This window comes from Dasypus novemcinctus, chromosome 4 (genome assembly GCF_030445035.2).
Source record: "Dasypus novemcinctus isolate mDasNov1 chromosome 4, mDasNov1.1.hap2, whole genome shotgun sequence".
Taxonomy (NCBI): domain Eukaryota; kingdom Metazoa; phylum Chordata; class Mammalia; order Cingulata; family Dasypodidae; genus Dasypus; species Dasypus novemcinctus.
In genome coordinates, this window is record NC_080676.1 from 156,788,856 (window position 1) to 156,815,420 (window position 26,565).

Here is a 26,565-nt window from a genome sequence, read left to right on the forward strand (position 1 = left end):
GATCATGGGGTACCTATAAGTAATAGATGGGCAATCTACTAAATTCCCACTTGACCTGTATAAGCAGAAGAATTCTAGGTTGAATGAACAAAAGCCTAACTTGAATTACAGAAACAGAGAGTCAAGGCCCCTTAATCAATTCCCAGACTTGAGAGAGTTTACAGACCCAGAGCCCCTTGAATGAAGGGAAGGCTGGGCGCCCTTGGGGAAGGCCCCTGTTAAGCTGCCCAAAATGTATACTCTTCCTCCCAGCCTCCCCCGAAGAGAACTACAGCCTTTTACCAGGGTAACTGTTAACCAGATTTTATTTAGGTTCTTGGCTATGCTGAAGAAATGAATTTTAAGAGCAAGCCAGGTGAGTTAGGCCAGTAATTTATTCAGGTAGGAAGGGAAGAGAAATGGGAGAAAATAACAGAACAGGGGGCCCAGGTAGAAAGGAAGGGGCTGAAAAGTGATAAAGAGGCTGATTTACAGGCTACAATTTCCCATTATAGGTTATAAAACCCCAGGTTTCCTTGTGTGGCCATACGGCAGAGGAAAAACGGCGAGAGTGGTGCACTGAGAGTTCACACAAGAGAGAGCTCAGGCCCTGTGCCTGCCTTTTTGTACTGTTGATTATCCCACCCCTTTGCTAAAGGCAGGGGAGGAGTTCTAGCGGTTCACTGCTTTGATTGCTTATTTCTCCTATCAGTCTCCCAGGAGGGCCCAATGATAAAGTCCTTGGGGAATATCTGGGGCTTCTCCTGGCTTCTGGAGGAAGTCTTCTTCTGAGTGGCAGAATCTTGGGGAAAGAGGGTCTTCCAGCAGCCATCTGGGGGGTATTCATGTCCACATGGACTTCTTGCCAGGTTCCAGATCCATCTATTGATTCCCTGTCTTACTAGCCTGCTCCAGTAATACAAGGAAATTTCGTGGAATTTAAAAATCATCAGTGAGTTGATACAACTATCCTCAACTAAGGAGACTGCTGTCAGCAATGAGTTACATTTTATCCAATTAGTTGAATGTCTTAAAAGGGGAAGTGATTTCAGCATTCAGGGAGAATTCCTAGCTGTACTTCTGACAACCAGTGTCTCCGGGGAGCTCATCAAGGATCTTCAGTGGAGCCCCTGGTTTGGAGCCTGCCTGCGGAATTTGGACTTGTGCATCCCCACGGTCACCCAAGAGAAATTTATAAAATCTCATACTATTTACAGATATTTCCTGCCAGCTCTCTTTCCCTAGAGAACCCTGACTAATACAGGGGCACATCAACTCTCCAGCCCTATGTCATAATATTGGCTGCAGGGGACTGGATAATCTCTCCGTCCCACAAGACATCGCATTGTTCCATTATATTGATGATATCACTGTTGATTAGACCTAGTGAACAAGAAGTAGCAAATACTCTAGACTGGTAAGGCATTTGTATGCCAAAGGATGAGTGACAGATCCAATAAAAATTGATGGTTCTTCTACCTCAGTGAAATGTTCAGGTGTCCAGTGGTGTGGGGCATGTCAAGGTATCCTTTCTAAGGATCTGGCACATCTGACATCTCCTGCAATGGGAAAAAGAGGCACAATGCCTAGTAAGCCTCTGGATTTTGGAAATAGCATGTTCCTCATTTGGGTGTGGTATTCCAGCCCATTTACTGAATGACCTGAAAAACTGCTGGTTTTGAGTGAGGACTAGAACAAGGGAGACTCTGCAACAGGTCCGGTGTGCTGTGCAAGCTGCTCTGCCACTTGGGCCATGTGATCCAGGATATCCAATGGTGCTGGACATTTCAGTGGCAAAGAGAGATGCTGTCTGGAGCCTTTGGCAGGCTCCTATCACAGCATAGACCCTTAGGAATTTGGAGCAAAGCCTTACCATCCTCTGCAGATAAGTACTCTCCTTTTGAGAAACAGATTTTGGCCTGCTACTGGGCCTTAGTAGAGATCAAATGGTTGACCATGATTATCAGGTTGCCATGAGATCTGAGTTGCCTCTCCTGAACTGACTGTCTGACCTGCCAAGCCATAAAGTTGCAGAGCAGCACTCCCTTATAAAGTGGAAGTGGTCTATAAGAGATACAGCTCCAGCAGGTCCTGAAAGCACAAGTTACATGAGGAAGTGGCCCAAATGCCCATGACCCCCAGACCTGCCACGTTACCTTCTCCTTCCCAGCCCACAGCTATGGTTTCTTGGGGACTTCCCTATGATCAGTTGACTGAGGAAGAGAAAACTCGGGCCTGGTTTTCAAATAGTTCTCTGTGATTTACCAGTACCACCCGAAGTGGTCAGCTATAGCACTACAACCCCTTTCTGGGACTTCCCTGAAGGACAGTAGTGATGGGAAATCCTCCCAGTGGGCAGAACTTTAAGCAGTGCACCTGGTTGTTCATGTGCTTTGAAGGGGAAATGGCCAGAAATGTGTTTGTACACGGATTCATGGGCTGTTGCCAATGGTTTGGTGGGAGGGACTGTCAGGGACAGGGAAGGAACATGATTGCAAAATTGGTGACAAAGAGTTCTGGGGAAGAGGTGTGTGGGTAGATTTTTCTAAATGGGCAAAAAGCATGAAGGTATTTGTGTCAAATGTGACTGCTCACAAAAGGGTGCTTTCAGCAACGGAAGATTTTAATAATCAAGTGGGTAAGATGAACTGTTCTATGGATACCAGTTGGCCTTTTGTGCAGCCACTGCTGGGCAAAATGGGCTCATGAGCAAAGTGGCCATGGTGGTAGGGATGGAGGTTATGCCTGAGCTCAACAATGTGGATTCCACCAAAGCTGACATGGCTACAGCCACTGCTGAGTGCCCAATCTGCTAGCAGCAGAGACCCATGCTCAGCCCCCAATATAGTACCATTCCCTGAGGTGACCAGCCTATTACCTGGTGGCAAGTTGACTACCTTGGACTACTTTTATCATGGAAGGGGCAGCAACTTGTTCTGACTGGAATAGATAGCATACTTCAGATAGGGGTTTGCCTTCCCTACAGGCAATGCTTCTGCCAAAAGTGCCATCCATGGATTTACAGAATGCCTTATCCACCATTATAGTATTCCACACAGCATTGCTTCTGATCAAGTAATCCACTTCATCACAAATGTGCTCATTGAGGGAAGCGGACTTGGTCCAGTGGTTAGGGCATCTGTCTACCACATGGGAGGTCCGTGGTTCAAACCCCGGGCCTCCTTGACTCGTGCGCAGCTGGCCCATGCGCAGTGCTGATGCGCGCAAGGAGTGCCCTGCCACGCAGGGGTGTCCCCGCGTAGGGGAGCCCCACGCACAAGGAGTGCGCCCCATAAGGAGAGCTGCCCAGGGCGAAAGAAAGTGCAGCCTGCCTAAGAATGGCGCTGCCCACATGGAGAGCTGACACAACAAGATGACGCAGCAAAAAGAAACACAGATTCCTGTGCCGCTGACAACAGCAGCGGACAAAGACGATGCAGCAAAACAGACACAGAGAACAGACAACTGGGGTGGGGAGGGGAGGGGAGGGGACGGGAGAGAAATAAATTTTAAAAATTAAAAAAATTAAAAAAAACAAACGCTCATTGAATTCTCTGGTCTTACCATGTACCCTAGCTTCCTGCCTGAAGTGACTGGACTGATAAAATGGCAGTTTGGCCTTTCGAAGACTCAATTATGGCACCAACTGAGTGGCAATACCTTGCAAGCCTGGGACAGTATTCTCTAGGAAGCTGTATATGCTCTAAAGCAGCATCTGCTTTATGGTGCTGTTTCTTCCATAGCCAAGATTCTGGGGTACAGGAATTAAGGGGTGGAAATGGGAGTGACACTGCTCTCTATTACCCCTAGCGAGCTACTAGAAAAATATTTGCTTCCTGTCCCTGTAATCTTAAACTCTGCTGGTCTATAGGTCTTAATTTCAAAAGGAGTAGTACTTCCACCAGGAGATACAACAATGATTCCTTTGAACTAGAAGTTAAGACTGCCACTGGCCACTTTGGGCTCCTCACGCCTCTGAATGAACAGGCACAGAAGGGAATTACTGTACTGGCTGGGGTGACTGATCCTGATTATCAAGGGGAAATAGGACTGCATCTGCATAATGGGGGTAAAGAAGAGTTTGCCTGGAATACAGGAGATCCTCTTGGGCATCTTAGTACTGCGGGGCCCTGTGAGTAAAGTCAATGGAAAATTGCAACAACCTAATCCAAGCAGGACTAACAATGGCCCAGATTCCTCAGGAATGAAAGTTGGGCAAAGAGCCCACTAGGCAAAGAACAACGGCCAGCTAAGGTGCTTGCTGAGGGTAATGGGAACATGGACTATGTAGTGGAAGAAGATAGTAATAAAAATGAACTTTGACCATGTGCTCAGTTACAGAAACGAGGACTGTATAACATTCATGAATCTGTCTTCCTTGTTTTGTTACGAGTATGATTTTACATAGACATTAAGCAAATGTCTTTGTTTTCTTCCCTATCTAATCCCCTTAGCCTATGACATAAATTGAATTAACTTCATTTCATAGTATTTATGTTACAGGATATCTAGTTTAAGAATGAATACCAGGAAGCAGATGTGGCTCAACTGATGGAGCATCCATCTACCATATGGGAGGGTCCAGGGTTCAATCCCCAGGGCCTCCTGACCCGTGTGGTGAGCTGGCCCATGCACAGACCTGCCACACGCAAGGAGTGCCGTGCCACCCAGGGGTGCCATGCCACCCAGGGGTACCCCAGCGTAGGGGTGCCCCATGCGCAAGGAGTGTGCCCTGCAAGGAGAGTCACCCCACATGAAAAAAACGCAGCCTACCCAGGAGTGGCGCTGCACACACAAAGAGCTGATGCAGCAAGATAACGCAACAAAAAAGAGACGCAGTTTCCTGGTGCTGCCGAGGGTGCAAGGGGACACAGAAGAACACACGGAGAATGGACAGAGAAAGCAGACAATGGGGGGGAGAGATAAATAAAATAAGTCTTTAAAAAAAAAAAGAAGAATGAATATCACCGAAGGTTTAACACTCTATTCTGGGGAAAGTTAGTATGTTTCTTGTTGTATGCAGGACAGGTGAGTGTTGTTAGGCAAAAATACGACTTATTTTTACTTCAAGATTAAGTATGCTTTAAGATATGCATGGGTGCCAAGTTGACAAGGGGTGGACTGTGATAGTCAAGTTCATGTGACAACTTGGCCAGATGATTGTGCTCACTTGTTTGGTCAAGTAAGCACTGGCCTGATTGTATTGTAAGGATATTTAGTGAATTTAAATTATCCTGCATTTATGGCTGATTACATCTACAATCGACTGAAGAGATTGCCTTCAACATGAGAAAAGTCTCCTCCAATTAGTTGAAGGCTTTAAAAGGATGACAGAATTTCCATTTCTACTTCAGTCAGCCAGCTTCTTCTGGGGAATTCATTGAAAACTTTCATCACATTTCCCAGCTTATGGCCTGCCCCATGTAATTCAGACTTGCCCATATCACAGTCAAGTGAGCCAATTCCTATTTTAAAAATTCATAATATTTATATATCTGCTGTAAGTTCCTTTTCCTTAGAGAATCCTGACTACAAATACAGTGGTTTTGACACAACTTGACTTGTCTCCTTTCTCTTTTTTAAAATAGTGGGTAAGGAAGTTCTTTCATTTCTATTAGTTTTGTGGAGTGTGTTGTGTGGCTAAGATTTGAAGACCTAAAAGAAAAAAAAAATCACCTATTTAACACTTTTGTTTTTGTAAAAACAGATTTATCTTATCTTCATTAAGAAATCAATTTAAGGGAAGCAGATGTGGCGCAAGCAATTGGGCTTCTGCCTACCACATGGGAGGTCCTGGGTTTAGTTCCTGGTGCCTCCTGGAGAAGGCAAGCTGGTGCAGCTGGCTGCCACAGGAAGATGATCCAATAAAGGAGACACAAAGAAATAACACAATGAGAGATACAACGGGCCAGGGAGCTGGGGTGGTTCAGGTGATTGAGTGCCTCTCTTCCACATGGGAGGTCCCAGGTATGGTTTCCCGTTCCTCCTGGGGAGAGGACGAGCAGACACAGAGAGTGCACAGCAGATGGGCACAGAGAGCAGACAGTGACCACGAACAATGAGGTGGGGGGATAAATAAATCAAATAAATCTTAAAAAAAAAATCAATTTAAGAAATTCTTCATTTTCCCCCTGCCAAATGTGGCTCAAACTTTTAGCTTTCCTCCACTTATATATATTTTTTAAGGCGGTCCAGGGATTGAACCCAGGACCTTGTACATGGGACACAGGCACTCAACCACTTGAGCTACATCTGTTCCTCCTTCTCCTTCTATTTTTAAAAATAACTCAATGTTGCTGTTTTTGTTTTTTCAATGTTGGTTTATTTTTTATTTTTATTTATTTCTCCCCACCTCCTAGTTGTTTGCACTTGCTGTGTTGTCTTCCTTGTTTTTTCAGGAGGCATCAGGAACTGAACCTGGGACCTCTGATATAGAGGAGAGGTGCTTAATCGCTTGAGCCACCTCTGCTCCCTGCTTTGTTGTGTCTCTCATTATGTTTTTTTCTTTTTTCTTCTTGTGTATCTTGTTGTGCCAGCTTGCTGGCTTCTTTAGGAGGTGCCAAGAACTAAACCAGGGGCCTCCTGTGTGGTAGGTGGGAGCTCAATCGCTTGAGCCACATCTGCTTCCCGTCTCCTATTTTTTTGTTTTTGTTTTCCTTCTATTTTAAGGCCATTCTTAAGATGAACCCTTTTCTATTGTCAAATGTGTGATAGTATGCTTTGCCTGATCAGAAGTTCAGCAGCCTACACTATTAAAACAATCTTGGTCTTTTGGGGAGGCTTTAGAGCTCCTGGGCATTCAATAAAGTAGCATATATCCTTTCCCCCAGAAAAACGCATATACACAAAATGGTCTCTACAGTTTCAAAGTGTTCACAGACACTCCCTTTTACCCATTCCCAGACTGTCTTATTTTGACCCCTGACCATATCTGACAATTCTAAGGGACTGCCTGGGGTAAACTGGCAGAGAGCTACAGAAATTACAACCCTTAACAAGCAACAGGTGGCACTTTCTTTGGCTGGGAGCCCCAGCTGGCAAACCAGATGGGGCAGATGCTCGGGTGAACTCTGCCTCGACTCCCGTGGCCTCAGATGCGCACCGCCCTGCCAGGTTGGTTGGAGCTGGACTTATCTGGAAACATGAAAGCCCTTCAGAGTGGACGTGATGTTCTCCTTTCTGAGCCAGAGACATAAGGCGCTCATTCCAGGAAGAAATCACCTCCCCTCCTCCGCCCCGAGGGTCAGGGCGGTGTGGCGAGGCCTGCGGGGGCGAGGGCACCTTGACCAGGGTCTCCGAGGCTTCTACGACCCGAGCGAGCACGGAAGGGTTCGTTCCGCCTCTTCCCCAAGGCCCAGCGTGGGCTAGGTGCTTTCTTGGGCCCCAAGACCCTCCTTATCTGTAATCCCAAAGCCCCTCCAGGGCCGAAGCAAGGGTGTACCACGTGGGCAGGCTGATTCACTGACCGAAGTCCTCTTCCTTTCAATGGCGTCGGGTGCCCCAGGAAAGGGGCGGTCATCACCCACCCACCTGCGCCGGGCTTTCCGGGGAGCAGCACCCACTGCGAAAGGGTCTGCAAGTTGCTCTGAAAGCGACGCGCAAGGCCGGGAAGCAGGCGGACCGCTGCGCCCCGCGACCTGAGGCCCCGCCCCAGACCCCGCCCCAGGCCCCGCCCCAGGCCCGCCCCAGGCCCCGCACGCCCCCATCTCCGCCCAGCACACAGAGGCCCCGCCTTCCTGTCCCGCCCCGCAAGTCCAGGACTCGCCCTCGGCCCCTCCCCGTACGTCTCAAGGACCGCCTCCCTGGCCCGCCCCCAGGCGCAGGGCCCGCCTCCGCGCCCCGCCCCTCAGCCGAGGGTCCGCCCCCGGCCCCGCCCCGCCCCTGGAGCTGCGGTCGCCTGGACCGAGGCCGGGCCCGGCGCTCCTAGGCTGTGCGGGCTTCCCGCCGCAGCACCACCAGCTCCTCCGCGCCGCACGTGGGCGCGCCCGCCGGGAAGGGCCGCCGCCGCCGCGGGTAGGTCGGGCCTGGGGGCGGCCGGGGTCTCCTCTCCGCCGGCCCACGGCGGCGCGAGGTGTTCGCCCCCGAGCGGAGGTTCCGGGCGGCGCCGCGGGGCGGTTCCGGGAGCAGGTGGCTCCCCAGCCCGGGCCAGGCGCCAGGCGCCAGGCTGCGGTGCGGGGGCGGCCGGGGCGGCGGCCGAGACCCGGGGGGCGCTCGGCGCGCGCCTGGGGGCCTCCCGGGTGACCCCGGGTCGCCGCGGCCCGAGCCCCGGCGGAGGCTGTGCGGCCTCCGAGGTCCGGCAGGTGGAGGGCGGGCGCGTCCCGGCGGCCACGGAGCTGCGCCTTTGTGTGCGGGTGCGGGCCGGGTCGCGGAGGAGGGCTGGGGAGCGGGCCTCTCCAGCCCGGGCGCTTTCCTGCCATCAGTGGAAGACCCCGAGTCTCCCCGGCGGCCCGCAGAGGGACCCGAGCCGCAGTGCGCGCCTCCGCCCGCCTGGCCCCCGCGTCTGTCCCGGCCGCTGCCAGCGTGGATGGTCTTCTGGCGTTTTCCAGGTGCGGCTCCTACCGAGACCGTTACCCTCGGGTGTTTCCCTAGCCTCGGACCTGCTTCCCCGGGCTTGGGGAAAACCTTTGTCGGATTTTTTTTCTGTGAGGTGATGGAGGACCCCCGCCACTCCCAATCCCTCGCACACACGTACACACAAAAGTCTGCTATCATTTGGTGCCTTAAAAATCACCCCCCCCAACACACACACACAATTTATTACCACTCTGAAAAACCAAATTCAAAATAATGAGCCTGGAGTTGATGAAACCAATTGGTGAGGAGTGTTTATGTGCTGTAGACTAAGGCCATTATCTTTTAGCAAATGTTCTTGGTTGTGGGAGGGAGCCTATGTGTCATTTTCCACTCTGTCCTCGTTCTTTTTGTTTTTTTCTTTTTGTATCTAACTCAAATGGTCCTTCATGTAAAGCAAATTTACAATGGATTTCTTTCAGATCTGGCAGTTGATTTTTCACTTGAACTTGAATTTCTAAGAAAGTAAGAATGGATAAGAGGAGAAATTTTGTGCTGACATCTTCAATTCTAAGGTCGACACATCTAGTCGGATTCATGTTTTAGTATGTTGGCTCCTGTTTTTATCTCATTGTTAGTAGGCTGTTTAACTGAGCTCTTGTAAAGATAGCCGCGGTAGCTTGCAAGCTCATTGCCAAGAAAGCTATTAAAAGACTGAACTGTTGATTTTACCAGTAGTACAGTGTACCAGAGACCCTGTGGCACTTCGCTGACCTAAGCTGGAATTCTGGCTCCAGGAGCCACTCTGAGTGTGACTTGGGCAACTTTCTGAGCAGCCTGATTCCCAATATCCTCCTCTTGGGGTTGATAATACCCATGTCACAGGACTCCTGTGCAATAGCTGAGATGATGGATTTACCCAGCAACCCAGAAGGATCGCTCAGTAGCATATTAAATGCCTCCTATTGGGGGGAGGGAAGCACATTAAATGCCTCCTGTTGGGGGGAGGGAAGGAAAGAGGTGCTTTCTTGAATGTTTCCAAACTTTTCACCTGTGCCTTCGGTTATACCTTCATATTTTCTTTACATCACATTGAACTGCTCTAGATAACTTGCTCTTACCTGGCTGATACCTTTCCTTCCAGTGATCAGTGGGACCCCACACACACATCTTGCTCCTGGTGACCAGCCACCCTTACTTGCAGACTTTGAGGTCTCTGTCGTGGTTGGGCGTCCTCCTTCCTTTCCTTTCCTCTTGCCACCGTCGCCCCTACCCCACCTTATCACTGTGGGGGCCCCAATAAATGGAGATGACATTAGACTGTGAGCTCCTTGAAAGCAAGAGTGTCCTGTCATGTTTCTGTCCCCAGAAAGTAGGCGCTAAATGAGCTACAGACTAAGTGGGACAGTGGTTCAGAGATCGGGGATTTCAGACCTGTACATTTCCTGGAAAAAATAAAGTGGGTTGTTTGGCTTTTCCAGCTTTTACTCATGTCTTTACTTAGCAAGATAAACAGTGCTATCATCATTACCATCCTTTTCTTAAGGGAAATATTTCCACAAAGTATGTGGAATATTAACTCAGAAAAAGGAACAGGCCTGCCCTGGCAGCCTTTTTCCACAGAGGGGCACAGTGCGTGCATGTGCATGAGTCTGAGGGCTCCGGACAGGCCGACTGCAGTGAGGAGAGAGGTCAGGGGAGCCTGATGGGCCACGGCAGGAGTTTGGATTGCTTGGAGGGAAGAGCTTTAATCATGGGAATGATGTGCTTTAGTTTGTGTCTTTAGAGGATTTCTTGGAGCAGTGTGTGAAACTAGACTGGAGAGAGGCAAGAGTGCAAGAGAGTGCCCTTGGGAGGCCTCCGCACACTTGCAGGAGAAAAGTGGCTTGCTCAGAGAGGTGGCCATAGGGAGGGACAGCAGCCCGGCAACAGGTGGTTTGAAGGAAGAGCCAGTAGGACTTGGGTTGAGCATTGTGGGTAAAAAGAAGGAAGAAGCCAAGACGTCAAAGAAAGTCTCTAATGGATGGTGGGGGCATTTTCTGAGAGGGGAAGGCTGGAGAAGGAGTGTGTGAAAAGGACGGAATTGAGAGTTTAATTTTTAGAACAGCTTTATTGAGATATCTATAACTTAATATTTTAAAATTCACTCATTTGCATATAAAATTCAATGATATTTAGTAAATGTATAGAGCTGAGCAACTATTAATATCACCACCATGCAATCTTAGCACATTTTTGTCACCCCAGAAAGATTCCTTGTGCCCATTTGCAGTCACTCCCCTTTTTCACCTGTAACTCAGATAACCACTAACCTCTGAATCGATAGAGTTGCCTCTTCTGGATATTTCATATAAATGGCATCTTGTCATTATGTGGTCTTTGTGACTGCCTTCTTTCAGTAAGCATAATATTTTCAAGGTGACCCATGTCATAACCTATATCAAAACTTAGTTCCTTTTAATTGCCAATTAGTATTCCATCATATGGCTAGATCACCTTGTGTGTGTATACATTTTTGCAGAGGTGCACAGCATGAAAATTATTTCAGAAAAGGATGGTAATGAATGATAGCAATTCGTCTACTGTGCCAAGTAAAGGCATACAGTCCACACTTACAAATCTCGTTTCGGATACACCAAGTTTGCAGCCATGCCACAGCCAGGTCGGGGGGTCAAGTTGGTATATTCACGAATCTAGACCTTTGTGGGCATTCAAAATGTGTACGTCGTTAGCGCCAAGTTATTTTTTAAGTTACAGCAGCGATCACTGAGGATAAAGAGAGAAAGGCCAACCCTTAGCAGTTGGCAATCGATAGAGGAAGATGAGCCCATCATTGGGAAGCTGTGGCCAAGGCGCAGGTGGGAAACCAGCTCAGGCTGCAGGGTCAGGGGAGCATGTGGGCTGAGAGGGGCTGCTTTGAGCAGAAGTGGTCACTGGTGGGTTCTTCATGCCCAGAGAAGGTTGGAATGGGTCAGGAGTACCTGGAAAGGAAGGAGAAGTTTTCACGGGATTCTGATAACTTCGTCCTGCCTGTGAACCAAAGGTTCGGGGTTAGAGAGCATGTTTTTGTACTTAAATCCACCCTATTCATTCAACCAAAGGCATCTTGGTTAGAAAAGTTAACTGCAGTGGGCTTGGCTGTTCTTTAATCCTCCCATGTGTCTCAGCCTTTTAGCAGTACTAGTGATGTGGGCTATGGGTGGGAGGCTCTTTGTCTCTTCAGAGATAACCTAAGCTGTCTGACTTGTAGGTGTGAAATGGTAAGAGGCTGCAGTCTTCCCCTTGTTGACAATGCAATGACTCCAGTTCCAGGAAACAGTTTAACAATGCAAGGTCAATAAATTTTAAATATTTAGGGGAAATGCAAACAAAATATGCTAAAAGCTTATCTGGAATGTATAAAGTCCATGCTAAAAGCTTACCTAAGATGTGGAAGATATATATGCAAATTCTACAACACTAGTGAAATACTCGGTTTAGCCTTTCATGTTCATCAGAAGGATTGTGCTTGGCTGTAACAGAAATCCTCGTTGAACCGTGGCTTAAACACGTTAGTTGGTGTGCGAGGAAAATCTACGAAGGCCAGGGCCTTTGTAATGCAGCCAGGCCCCCAGCCCAGCCGTCCTCAGCACGTGGGGCTTTTGGCCGGGTGCATGTGACCTGGTGGTGGCCAGAGAGGGTGCTTCATCTCCAGCATCGAAGCTTTGTTCCAGGCAGAAAGAAGGAAAGGGGACAGGCCAAAGGCTCAGCCCACCTTCAAACAGCTTTCCTAGAATCCCCACCCACCAGTTCTGCCCCACATGTCACTGTCCAGAGCTCACATGGCCCAGCTGCTAGGGGGGCCGGGGATTGAACACCAATATTAGGATGGAAAAGGGGCGTGGAATTCTGAGTAGGTGTCTACCACACTTTATATTAGAACTTAATCAGAAAGCCTAAAGGAGGGGAGCAAATCAGAACCCCAAAGCATTATTGAGAAGAATGGGATTTGGTGACAGTTCAAGAGAACAATTGGGCATTTTTGTATCTTGTGGAGTAATTTTTTAGAGTTGTAACTGGTGTGAATAGGCCAAGGGGTTGAACTTAGAATTTTTAAAAGGTAAGAATAAAAAAAGCTCAAAATAAGTGTGCATGTGTGTTTAATAATGTATAAATGATGGATGTTTTTTAAAAGTCGAACCAGTACAGCATTTCATGTCATTCTTTTTTGTGTGTGACATTGATGATAAAAATAAAAGGCAAGGCAGTGGTGCTTGTCCTAGGAGATGAGATGGCCTCTGCCCTGTTTATAGTGGCTGCAGTGGTTCATGTATAATGGTTTAGCCATAGAAAAAATAAAAGATCCACCAAAGAATATACAAGGGCAAAGAATATTCAGGACTGATGATTGCTTGGACCCTGGTACAACACTTCCTTAGCGAGACCATGCTCCCTGGTTGACATGTAAAGCTGCAAGGGCAGCGCCTAGCCTGGCTGATGGGTGACGGAGCTTGGACCCTGAGCAGGCTGGTGGCAGATTTCTGACAACACCACCATCTTATGATTCATTCTTGCATCCTTATTTTTTTAAACCTTTTATTTTTTTTTCCACCTGATTTTCCAATCCTTTTTCCCAGTCGGACTGTAGAGGATTGACCTACTAAATAGACGGTTCAAGTTAAGAGCAAGAGAGAGACTTTTCCTCCTGTTTTATAAATGCCCTAAGATGGGAGGGGCATTCAGAATCAGCGGCTGCTAGCGACCAGCACAGCAGCCGTGTGGGTTTTTTGTCTATTAAGTGGAGCCCCAGGCTTTTGCTTCTTTCTGTCCTGTCCTCTTATATCCCTGAGAATCAACGAGGGCAGGAACTGTTGTTTATCTCTTATCTCCCAGCCTGCCTGGCCCAGAGGCCTGGCCAAATATTTGAATTGGATTGTCAGGTGTGTGGACCGTAGTTTCGTGGACACAGACTTGCCCCTTGGACAGCTCTGTCTCCTTGAAGGAGGAGTTCATTCATCCGTTTATATTTGGTTAGCTTTTAGATACCACCTCTGCTTGGAGAATGTAAGATGGATCCAGAGGAGCAGGAACTCTGGAATGATTACAGATACCGAAATTACTCTTCAGTGATTGAAAAGGCTTTAAGAAATTTCGAGTCCTCAAGTGAATGGGCGGATCTCATCTCTTCACTTGGCAAGCTCAACAAGGTACGTGGGGTGTTCCTTATTTAGATTACTTGAAGGTGGGGACCTAGTTGTCTTTTTATTATACAAATAATTCATGCTGATTACAGCAGTTAGAAAATACAAAAATACAGATAAGAGGAAGTACCCATAATTGCGTCACCCAGAATTTCCCTTTATTAACTTAACCTCCCTATGAACATTTGTCCTTCCAGCCTTTGTGTGTATGTGTGTGAGGGTAGAATTACAATGGAGTGGTTGGGACTTGTGCAGTCTTTTTCTCAACATTTTTTGTAGCTCCAGAAGAAAAAGTTGAAAATGGTCAAATCAGTGGTTTGAAGGTTCATTGTTCTTTTATGTATTGCCTGGGATTTTTACTCCTTTTCCTCCTTTGTTCTCCTTTTGGATCATTTTACTGCTGATGGGTAACTTCTAGAAAAGAATAAAGGACGAGATAAATATTGAAATCTGCCAGCAGTTGTGTGTGGATCTGTGTCTGTAGGCTCTGGATGAGCGACAGAGGGTTAAGTCTTGGAAGACTGAAACCCTGGTTGAACGTGACCTGGCCTTGTAATTCTTGACTCTGGCTACAGAGTTACCTGGCGATGGGGTTGCTATATTCTCCCTTCCTGCCTAGAAGGCAGATGCCACGATTCTGAAGAGCTCAGATGAGCGGTGTGCCATGTGGTCGACGATATCTGGGCTCAGGAGTGGCTGTGCCCGCGGCCACTGCCTGGCCTGGACTCCCAGCTGGGGTCCCTGGCTTCCAGGCACAGGTGCCGGGCGGGGTTGGGATGCCCAGCTTGTAGCTCTCGACTGCCCAGGTTGGGGGCACCAGGGAACGCTCATCAGCCTCGCTGAAGAGCCGGCATTTCTCCATTTGCCCTCACGGAGCAGGGATGAGTGACAGATACCAGCAGTGGAGCAAAGGGCAGCGTCGGGCAGCAGCCCTGCGGGGCCGCCGGAAGGCGCCCCTCGGCGCCAGCAGATGGGAGTCGGGCAGGTGTTCAGGCAGGGGCTGGGCAACGCCTTGGTCGGCCGCCAGGAGTGTGCGCAGCTGCAGGCCAGGGGCTGTCTGGGGCGCACATGTGCCTGCCTCTGCGGACTGCCTCGAAAGCAGGAAGTCAGAGCTGGGGGCTCCCTCTGGAATCCAGTGCTAACTGGGGGGCTCTCAAGCCGAAGAGAGAACTGACGTGCATGAAGCAGGTTACTTTTGTAGGAGAAAGGAGACGGGGTGGAGTGGGATGGAGGCATGTTTGAGTCCCTGGTGCTTCGCTGTTTTTGTACTTGGCCTTCGAGAGGATAGAAAGGGCATGCGTTTTTGAGCTAGTTAAATTTTAAACTTGATAGGGAAGATTCTCGAGCAGTGAAGTGTTTGGTCACTCAGGCTTTGTTTTTCATAAGTCGGAAAAACTCAGGCTTTGTTTTCCATAAGTCGGAAAAACTCTCTTCAGCCCTTTTAAGCTGGCTTTTAAAACGCAGTCTGTTAGTTGCGTTGAACGTCTCTCTGAAGAGCATTTGAAGCGCTGGCCGCCTGCTCATTCACCAGCACCACCAGTTGAGGCCCACGGCACTGCAGGTGGCAGGGGACAGCAAGAACAAAACCCACGGGACCCTGCCCACGTGGAGGGGGTCTGGGGGGAGACGGGCGGTGAAGAGAATGTGCGGGAGGGGACAGTGAGAAGTTCCCTGGAGGACAGTCAAGAGCGGGGAGAGGTGATGGTGAGTGTCGGGGGACGCGAGGCACATAGGAAGTGGGGTCGTGCAGCACGAAGGCGCTGTCTGACGGAGCACAGGGCCTCTGTCTGTCTGTTCATGGAGATGGTTTACAGCTGGGGCCTCCCGTGGTCGCCGAGTCAGTGGGGACACCTGGGGGGAGCCGACCAGAGCAGCGGTGTGGCCGGGCTTCCTCTAGCTCACCAGAGCCACTTCTGGGTGCTCCACTGGTGAAGGAATCAGCGATGGGGACGGCAAGGCAGGAGCGGGCAGGCCGGGTAGGGGGCTGTTGGCATCATCGGATGGGCCCCAGGAAGGGTAAGAAGTGGTGGAATTCTGAGTCCGTTTTCAAGGTGAAACTAATGGGATTTGCTCACAGAGATGAGAAAAAGGGATGTCAAGCATGACTCCCTATTTTTGGGACCTTGGAAACAGGGAGGATGAGCTGGGGAGAGGGTAGCGGAGGTGGTGCCACAGGGTGGCAGGAAGGCCAGGGGTCTCATTCGAGTGGTACATTCCCCCTGGGACACCCCTGGGCAGTTGGGTAAGAGTCTGGAGTTGCGCGTCCAGGCGGGAGCTGGACCTGGTGGCATTGCCAGTGAGAGATGGCCTTGAGACACCAGGGAGAGAGGGCCAAGGGCTGAGGCCTGGGGCTCCAGCCGTATAGGGGTCAAGAGAAGGTGGGAACTAGCGCAAGAATCCAGGAAGGGTGGCGGTGAGAACAGGGGAGCAGAGGGGTGGGGGTCCTGAGGTTGGGAGGAGGGTGTTTCAGGGAGGGCTTGTGCCAGCCTGTGCCGGTACAGCAGAGGGGCCAGAGAAGGGCCCTGGCTCAGCATGGCTGGGGTCCTGGGAGGGGGCGGATCCAAGCCGAGCGCCGACCTGGGCTGTTCTGAGCAGCGCCCTTCCTTGCCCAGGATGGAATTTGGAGAAAGACTAGCTCAGGGCGAATGTCACTGACTCCGTGGTGTACTCAAGAAGCTGTGTTTTGGACGACACATCCCTGGCTTGTCACTGTCCTTTTCTACAAGAGGAGTACGAATCGCTAAGGAAGAGTCTGCTGTGCGGATCCATCTGTCCCGGACTTTATGATATGAGATAAGAAACCTCGGGGACAGTGGTGGAGCTTGGGGTGCTTCCGAATGCCTGGGCGGAAACCCCAGGCAGCCGCCGCCACCTTAGGCTGCTCCGAAACCTCTCTGTGCGCTTGTTTTCCCCGTGGTTGAAAATGGAACAATAGTGCAGCCTCAGCCGTTCAATCCACACGTTTATTCTAGCTCACACGTGCATGCTGGCACAGTTTCGTGCATTTTATGTATACTAGCTGACTTCAGTCTCAAAGCACCCCAGGACAGGTGCCACTGTCATCCCTGGTTTTCAGACGAGGAAACCAAAACAAAAGAAGTTAATCCATAAACTCGGGCACAGGCAGTATTCTCCAGGAGCAACTCTACTGGCCCTGTCCGCCGTACCCCAGGAGCCCAGGAAGAGCCTGTATGTCATCGTAGCTGCTGGATACAGGTGTGGGGGATGGATGGACAGCGAATTAGCTGCTTCCCACATGGGTGTTTCAAAGGGCCGGACCCCAAGGACAGCCTATTGCTGGCACCATTTTTGTTTCTTACCATAATAATGGAGGAAACACAAGGATTGACCCCGCTAAGCATGAGCAAGGCCGGTAACAAAAGACCACTGTGATGAACAGCTTCCGAGCCCACGAAAGCACTGTCCCACGTCCTGGGAATTTGACTCGGGCACCCAAGTTTCACCAGCCCTTCAGGAGTTATACTGCTTTCCGCAAACACCAATCGGCTGATCCATCACCGGGTCCGGTTTTTCATGGGGACAAAAGATACCACGTGGTTCTTTCTTTTTCATTCTTTCCCTTTCAGCTCCCAGGAATGTATCAACATTTAGTGCCAGACACCTGTCCTTTTCTCCTAAAGATTTGCTCACTGATAGAAACCCTTCATGCAGTATTGGATTCGATAGAAGTTTAAAAAGACGACCTTTTGACACGGCTGTTACTCAATTCCTTGTAATCCCACCACCTTGAGGAATTTGCAGGGTCAGTCGGGCAAGGGCAACCCTTCATTCCCTGCCTCCTGTTCTCAACCACAGCTGACGCTCACAGAGAGCTTACCCAGCGCCGAGGACCTGGCCTGCATTATCGTGTCGCACTTACAGCATCTCTTGAGACCCGTCTCTGCCTGAGCAACTCATCCAAAGTCACAGCCAACAAGCGGAAGAGGGAAGGCTCAGACCAGGAGCTGCCTGGCTCCAAAGCTGAGCTCCTGTGCAGGGCTTCCAGCCTCGGTCGTGTCACTGTGTGTGCACACGCAAAGGGAGAGGGCCCAGGGGCTCCGTCTTCGTTACCTAATGACACACCTAGGTTGGCCATTTTTACAAGAGTCTCAGTTGATTAAGTTGTGGACAGATTTATTGGTGTCAGTTTTAAAATTTGCTCAATGTTTAGTGTCAGTTTTAGAACTTTTCTGTACTAGAGAGTGTTTTAGTTTCTGAGCCTAATCAAGCAAATACCAACAGAATGGTTCAGCTTAAACAATGGGAATTTATTAGCTTATGGTCTTGAGCCTAGAAGAATGTCCAAGTCAAGGTGTCATCCAGGCCAAGACCGGCACCCCGGGGCTGGCTGCTGGTGCCTTGGGCTCCTCATTAGGGCAGGCCGCCTGGCGGTGTCTCCTGGCCCTCCCTTCTCTTCCAGGCTCCATCAGTGTCAGCCTCCTGCTTCCTGTGGCTTTCTGTCTGTCTGTCTGAATTTCATTCTGCTTATACAGGACTCCAGCAGTAGGATTAAGACCCATCCTGACTGAGGTGCACCCACCTCCTTAACGAAAATAACCTCATCCAAAGGTCCTGCTTACGGTGTGTTCACACCCACAGGAAGGGATTAGATTTAAAAACGTGTTTTTCTGGGGTATATGCAACTTCAAACCACCACAGGGAAAATGCCATCTTTTATAGTTTTTAGGTATGTCAACGTGAATATGATATTTTTTTGCTTAATAGTTTATCAAACCATCATCTTTCATTGACTTTTTTTTTCAAAAGATATATTTTCATCAACAAGTACTTTTTGAGCCCTTTGGAACCCAACCACCTTTCCAAGCATGGTTTACAATTTTGATAATGGAAATGAAGGATGGTAGAAAAGAATAAACTCTATAGTCTTAAAAATCTATCACTAAAGCTTCTTTCTTTTTCTTTTTTTATTGCGGTAAAGTGCACAGAACATAAAGTTTACCATTAGTGACATTTAGCGCTTTCCCAGGGTTACCGACCATCACCAGTAGTTCAGGAACATTTCATCACCCAAAAGGAAAGCCCGTCCAGTGATACAGTCTCACCCCACCCCACCCCGTCTGCTCAGCCCTTGCCAACCACAAATCCGCTTTTTGTCTCATGGATTTACCTATTCTGGATATTTCATAGGAATGGAACCATGCAATATTTGTCCTTTTGTTCCTGGCTTCTTTTATTCTCAACACAGTGGCTTCAGGATTATCCACGTTGTTGCATGTATCAGAACTTGGCTCCTTTTTACGGCAGAACAATATTCCATTGTGTATGTATACCACATTTGTTTATTCATCAGTAACTTGGGTTACTTTCACCTTTTGGCTATTGTGAATTAAGGCCTCTTTTAAAAAACATCTTAATGGTCCTAAATGAAGCCCCTATTTTTGCTGCTTTTATCGATACCCTACTGTTTCACAAAACGGCCAGTTGTCTGGCCTCGGTGGTCACTGACAGAGAGCCAGGGAAACACGCGGTCTCGGGTGGTGGTACGTGGTTCAGCGTCCCCAGCGTGAAGCGGGGCTTTCCTGTGGTGTATTCCAGAATTGGTGTTGGGGTATGTGGGAGGCGCGTGGGCTGGGAGCTCAGAGACCTGGTAAACAATTCTGGGCTTTCACAAATCAGCCCCAAGACCTCCTCTATTTCTAAATCTCCCTGAGTCTAAGCAGGATCCTCATTTTTACCCACGCTCCTTTTTTTCTGTTAAATATTAGCAGTTTGGATAAAGCCTCTTTGGTTGGAGGTCTGACCACAAAGTAGACATTCTCTCCATACACTAACTTTTTTAAAAACTCTAATTCTGATGGTAGCCCACCTGGTCTTTGTCATGGGCCTTGTGGAAAAGTAGATAAAAGTAAGTGAAAAGGCCCGGCTTAATCTCTTCTTTCCCGCCCAGGAGCACAGCGGAGAGCTTCAATTCTCCTGGGTTGTAATATGCTGCTGTGCCCGGAACGTGCCACCACTCAGGGCGGACTTCCAGGAGATATTTGCCTCATGTATTTCACTAGCGCTGGACCATCTCCTTTGTTGGGAGGAGTCGTTGGGGGGTGGCTTTCGGGGGATTTCATCCCTCCAGGGATGAGTCTCCTCAGGATTTTCTAAGTGCTTTTCCTACACGCCTGCTTGCAGGGGCCCTCTCTGCCTTCCGCCCTCCCTCTCCTTCGACTGAGACTCGCCACCACTGCCCCAGTTTAAATCACCTCCTCTGATCCCTCCCTGGCCAGACCAATTGGCCGAATGACCTTAAGTAGGTCCAGGGACCTCTCTCCCTCAGTCTCCTAATTTATGAAATGCGACTCTCTGGCTGCCAGTTTTCACCTTGTCATCTGCCTTTTAGAGCCCTGTCTTTTAGAGCATGGTACCTTGGTTTGGGCCAGTTATAACAGTTGCCCCAAAATCTTTTGATGACATCGATGGCTGCAATCTTGAGGAAGGAAGTTGTCACACTGGCCAGACAGGGACCTAATTGCCTCCTGAGAAGAAACCAACTGAGAAGGATGGTGTTGGCAGTTACTGACTCTCTTCCGTTTTAAATATAGCAGATCCTGTACCTTTGCCATAGAGCAGCAAGAGCAGGAGCCATTTGTTGCTGGCAGCGTTCGCATTTTCCTTGGCAGCAGAATTTGGAAGATGCAGCTAATAGGTAGAACACCCATTCCCGGGTGGCATGGCAAAGGCTGCCGAACTCTCTGTCCCTGTTCTCTCTTTGTTCTTTGGGAAGGCGGTGTCTTGGCACCCAGATGACATCATTGCCTCATTGGCTCCCTCAGGTTTTCTGGAAGGTGCTTAGACGCACGGGCATCGCTGACTCAGGCGCATTAAAGCAGCTCCAGTGGCAGCTCCAGTGGGAGCCATTCGGTTACCACAAGGTCTGGACCTTTTGAAAAGAACATTTCTCCTGGTCGAAAGGAGTCCAATATATTTTTCATTAACTTATAACTGAGATGGTCTATTTTGAGTTTGGGTAAAAGAATAGTTTGCCTTATTTTCCTTCAGATTTGGACAGATGAATTTTTCCTCAAGTAATCTGAGGACAAAGCTTATCCAGCAGCATTGAGTTTATAATAAAAAGGAAAAAGCTTGCGATTCACTTCCATTTTATAACAAGTATGAAACTAGAAAGTTCACGTTGGGCTTCGGTAAAGGAAGGAAGTTAAACTTGGCTGTTTTTCAAAAAGGACAATTGTTTGCGTAGACACACTAGCATTCACGCTCCTAGGTGAGCCCAAAACAGCCATTCCCATTTATCTTTTCAAATAGTCTTTTCCTTTTTTAAAAAATAGCCTGTTGACCTACAATAAGCTGCACGTATTTAAAGTGCACAGTTTGATGAGTTTTGACAAATGTCTGCAACCATGGACTAGCACCACCATCAAGATAACAAACATATGTTCGTCAAGCCCAGAAGTTTCCTTGTGCCCTTTTGTAATGCCTCACTCCCTTCCCTCACTACACCCATCTCTGACAAAAACTCATCTACTTCCTATCACTGTACATTACTTTGCATTACCTAGACTTTCATTAATTAGAGTCATATACTGTGGACATTTGGCGGGGCCGGGGGGGGCGGAGTGTGGATCTGGCTTCTTTCACTAAGCAAATCTATTTTGAGAGTCATCGAGGTCGTGTGTACCGATAGTTTGTTCCTTTTTCACTGCTGAGTAGGATTCAGTATTGTCTGGGTCTCCCACTATTTTGTCTATTTCCCTGTTGATGAGTTTTTGTGTTGCTTCTGGTAGGTTTATGTCTGACCTTGGAAGAAACTGCCAAACTGTTTCCCAAAGTAGCCATGTCATTTTGCATTCCCACCAGCAGGTATGAGAATTCTAGTTCCTCCGTGTCTTCACCAACCCTGGGTGTGATCAGTCTTTTTAATTTCAGCAGCTTTAGTGGGAAGGTTAAGTAGTATTCTCTCATTGGGACTTTAATTTGCATATTCCATCTGACTAATGTTTAGAGAGTCAGCACACAATAGTTGTAAATTTGTTTGAACCCTGTAGAAACATGACCCCAAGATAACTATAAGAATCTTCACTTTTTTCTTACATACAATAACAAATAATTGGAAGTGGCCACCATCAACAGGGGAGTTTTGTCATAAGTCATGATAGAACAGTGCACTGGCAAATGCAGTCTTTAATATGACGTAGACTTATAGTTATTAATACAAAAAAATTCATGACAAAATAAAGGGGCAAAAAAGGCAAGAGGAATAGTTTATATGTGGCCCCCCCATCTCTGTGTGTGCGTGTATGTAAAGAGAAAACTAGGGAAGGGAAGATTGTATGAGTAGAAAATAGAAGCCCTTTATTATCGGACTAGTTTTTTCCTAGTTTTTCACAATTCTAAATAACACTGTAATGAACTTCTTTGTGGCAGAGGTGCCCTTGCTCTGTCAGTGGGCTTAGAGTTAAACCTTTTGACACAGGGGTCTGTATCTAGATTTTATTTTGTTCCACTCATCTGTCTGTGAGGGTTCCAGAGCCCCAGCCTTTTGACGACTGTCTTAGTGAGTTTATTTTTTTCCAGTGGATTTTTTTTTTTTTAGTTTTTCAGGTAGGCAGGCTGAATTTGTGTTTTCTCCCTGTGTTTTGCTACCATTTATTAGAATAGTATTTAATAATGGTGACACTGTCGTGTATCAGTGGTAGTGTAAGCTGCTATAACAAAAAAGATTCGAACATCAAGTGCCTCCAGTAAGAGTAGAGTTGATTTCTCAGTTCCAGGTGTGTGTCCTGACTGGTGTGCAGCTCTCTGCCCCCTGCTTTTTCCAGAGGCTCAGGCCAGGGGCTCTGCCTTCTTTACTAGTTATTCTGGTTATTGCTACTCCGTCCTACAAGAAGGGGGAGAGCACAGAAGAGCATCCATGGGGAGGTTTTGCGGCCCACACCTAAATAGCATTTTCTGTTTCCACTTACATCTTCAAGGGAAACTGAGAAAAATAACCCCTGGCTGGGCAGCCGTGACTCAGCCACAGCCGTTACTGCCAAAGGGGAGCATGACTGCGTGGCGGGTTCCAGTTGCTGCTGCCACATGGCACACATGATTTCAGTGGGAATGCTTTTCGTGTTTCACCATTATTTCAGCCCTGCAGCCACCAATGTGTTGCTTGTCTTGTTAAGGATCAGTTTACCCTTGATTTACTAACTCCAATAACTGTGTGTCTTCATTTAGCAAGAAACAAATGTTGAGCGATTGGAGCATTGCTTCTTTGCAAGCCCTATCCCTTTTGCCTGCATGCTTTTGGTGATTCCTGTACGTAAGTCAGAATTTTCTAGCACCTGAGCTACGGTTTGGAAGCAGATATATTGGAAGATGTGCTGATACGGATGTTGTGAAATGTCGACACCCCGAGCTTGGAGCACAGGGGCTCCTGCTCAGGTTTGCACGAGGTTGGAGCAGACATGGTGGTCGCCCACCCAGCAGCCGTTCACTCTCTTCTTTCGTGTCAAGAGAACCCCGGTTATGTCTAGGGCAGCCCCTACCCCCGACTCCCAGGCCCAGCGGTAGATGATACTGGTTTAGGACTCGATCCCGGTAATTCTGTTTCCCTTGGCACATGGACCAGCTCTGACCAATGAGACGTGGCGGGAAGGCTGCCGGCCAGCTTCCGGAAGGGGTTCCCTTTAATGCAGAGTGGCCCGAAAGGAACAAACACTTTGATTTCCTCTGCTCCTCCATGTAGCTGTGCGAGGCTTTAGTGCCTGAATCTGGGGCAGCCACCTGACACCAGGAGAGGCCGAGGATGGACGTCACCTCACCATGGGTAAATCAAAAACCCAAAAAAGCTTGAGTCCCCATAGGACTGGCATTAGCCAAAAGTGGGAATGTCCTTTAGACGCAGTCACTGGCCTCGGCACTGTCCACGCTCCGAGTCCTGGCAACCTCTTGCGCAGCCAAGGACATTGAGCAGCCCCCCTGGCCTCTGCCCATTCGATGTCAGGACACACCCCCTTCTCCAGATGTGAACAGACTCACATCCGCAGGCACTGCCCAGTGTCCCCGGGGCAGAATCGCCCTTGTTGAGAACCACCGCTCTAGAGCTGTGGTTTCGTGACGTAATTGTCATTTCATTTGGTCAGACGCTTTACTCTTGCCTTTTAACTGCACCTGCCACGCTGGCCCACCCTTAGGTGATCGGCGCTGTTCCCTCTGCCAGATGATGTCCTTGGTGGGTGCATCTGCTTGTCCGTCAAAGACGCAGTTGGCCTGTGCCCATCCGAGGGGCTGCTGGCCGGTATCAAGGCTCTGACAAGGTCATCGCAGAGGATTTTCTGGCTACCAAGTTTTCACTCAAAGTGCAGAATCTTCACTGTATTTCTGAGGGCTTCCAGCACCCCCTTCGTGCCCACCAGAGCACTCTGCCTCTTTGCTGAGCCTTCCTGGCCAGAGTTTTGTAGCTTTGGGCCCTCTGGAGACAAGGGCGCACCTCAGGGTGAATTCACCTGGGAAAGGCAGGCCTTGGCCAACTTCCTGTGTGTGCTGTTAGCCAGCCCCCTCCCCCGGCCACCGAGAGCTGGTTGCCCAACTGTTGCCCACTTCTGTGCAGACAACTTGCTCCAGGGATAGGGCAGCAAAGAGAAAGGGTAGACGAAAAACAGGAACCAGCTTCACAGGGGACTGCGAGGGCCATGCAGGGTTAGAGTCGTGCAGCGTTGGAGAGGTGAAGCCACAGAGAAGTGGAGTGGTGGAGAGGTGCAGCTGTGGAGAGGTACGTGGTGGAGAAGTGCAGCCATGGAGAGGTGCAGTGGTGCAGAGGTGCAGCTGTGGACAGGTGCAGCCATGGACAGGTACAGGGTGGAGAGGTGCAGTCATGGAGAAGTACAGCCATGGAGAGGTACAGTGATGGAGAGGTATAGCAGTGGACAGGTGCAGCAGTGCAGAGGTGCAGCCATGGACAGGTGCAGCAATGGAGAAGTGCAGCCATGGACAGGTACAGCAGTGGAGAGGTGCAGCCATGAAGAGGTACAGTGATGGAGAGGTGCAGCAGTGGACAGGTGCAGCCATGGACAGGTGCAGCGGTGGAGAAGTACAGCTGTGGACAGGTGCAGTGGTGGAGAGGTGCAGTCATGGAGAAGTGCAGCCATGGAGAGGTACAGTGATGGAGAGGTACAGCAGTGGACAGGTGCAGAGGTGCAGCCATGGACAGATGCAGCAGTGGAGAAGTACAGCCGTGCACAGGTGCAGCTGTGGACAGGTGTGTTCCTTACCTCCCAGCCTGAGGCCTTGAGTCACATTCCTTGGTCCTCCTGCTACACATGCCACCAGGTCTGAGTTCTGGCAGCCACAGTGTGTAGCCAGGTGTGTTCCAGCTGCAGAAAGACCTTGGGACTGTGGGGGCCGTAGCACCGGTGGGAGGATGTGCCCCAGGGTCTGAGGACCATTTGGAGACTGTCTTGAGGGAGCGTGGAGGATTGGCTCTACTGCCCGGGGGACCTAAGAGAACAGTTGCTCTCACGAAACACAGAACACACCAGTGCTCTTTGGGGAGTGATTTTTGAAGAATATCGAGTTCTACCACCAGAGCTTCAGGGACTGAGCCTGTTTGGAATCTGCAATGAAATTCTGTCCCCAGGGTGTACTTTCCTGCTAGTTCTGACTTGAACAAAATGCTTTTTATTTTCCATCTTTGTTTGTCAAATGTTTCATCTGTATGTAGATTAGAATTTTTTTTTTGAGGGGCTGGGGCCAGGGATTGAGCCGGGACCTCGTATGCATGAAGCCGGCACTCAGGCACTGAGCTACATGGGCTCCCCTGAGTTAGTTTTCTCGTTTGTTTGCTTGTTGTTGTTTTTAGGAGGCACTGGGAACCGAATTGGGACCTCCCATGTGGGAAGCAGGAACTAAACCACTTCAGCCTTATCAGCTCCCTAGAATTTTTTTTTTAAGTAGAAAAATAGCCTGTTTGCAGAGAGCTGTGTCATTTAGTATTTTTAATGGTGCCATTACTTTTATTAGATCTTCCAGTTTGGGATATAAATTCTTCGGTATTGCAGTAGTCTCTGCATTGTGTGTGTTTCAGAGTTTAGAGTATGTTCTGAAGAGTGTGTTTTCCCGCTTTATCTTTTCATGGGGTTTACTACAGAACTCATCTGCCTTGACATACACCCCCTGCCCCACTCCCATTTTTTTCGTCATTTCTGAGCCGATCAGCTCTTAGCTCTCCCACCCCCTAAATACAGTAGTGCCCTTTTTTAAAAAAAGATTTGTTTTCTTCCTCTCCTTCCCCTCCCCCCCACCCTGCTGTTTTTGCTGTCTGTATCCATTTGCTGTGTGATCTTCTGTATCTGTTTCTCTGTGGTCTTCTCTTCTCATTTTTTCTTCTCTAGGATTCACTGGGATTCGATCCTAGGGACCTCTGATGTGGAGAGCGGTTCCCTGTTAGCTGCGCCACCTCGGTTCCTGGTTTCTGCTGTGCTTTCCTTTGACTCTCCCCTTCGTCTCTCTTCTGTTGCGTCATCATCTTGCTGTGTGACTCACTTGCATGGGCACTGGCTCACCGTGTGGGCACTCTCACTGCGTGGGCGCTCAGCTCGCCATGCAGGCACCGGCTTGCCACACGGGCACGCTTTCTCTTCTTTTTCACCGGGAGGCCCCAGGGATCGAAGCCGGGTCCTCCCATATGGTAGGCGGAAGCCCTGTCCCTTGAGCCACATCCGCTTCCCAGCAGTGCCCTCTAGTGAGCCCTGATTTGGGCTCCTCGTCCATCATGTTTGGACCCTGGCCCTGCCAAGTTGGTGCCGTCCAGCACCGTTTACTGAGACCTGCCGTGGCGTCCCGGTTCTGCGCGGTCTCTCGGTCCGGGCCAGCCCGCCCCCTCCGCCTCGTCTGCAGTCTCCAGCTGGGTCGTGTCTTGTGAGCTCTGTGCCTCCGGCACGTTTCC

General features: G+C 49.2%; 1 protein-coding gene across 5 annotated transcripts in view; it reads left to right on the forward strand.

Annotated features, from left to right (window-relative positions):
- The first annotated feature begins 7,833 nt into the window (after window positions 1-7,833).
- The window catches only part of DOP1B (DOP1 leucine zipper like protein B), a 111,390-nt gene continuing 92,658 nt past the window's right edge, over window positions 7,834-26,565 (forward strand). For 4 of the 5 annotated variants that reach the window (XR_009185635.2, XR_011648718.1, XM_058296211.2 and 1 more), the window contains exons 1-2: window positions 7,852-7,992; window positions 13,505-13,676. Coding sequence is in view for 3 of the 5 variants with exons in the window: in XM_058296211.2 (XP_058152194.1) it covers window positions 13,539-13,676 (138 nt within the window). In the remaining 2 variants the exon portion in view is untranslated. Of the gene's footprint in view, window positions 7,993-13,504; window positions 13,677-26,565 lie in introns of all 5 variants that reach the window. The other variant, XM_058296210.2, reaches the window with a different exon arrangement.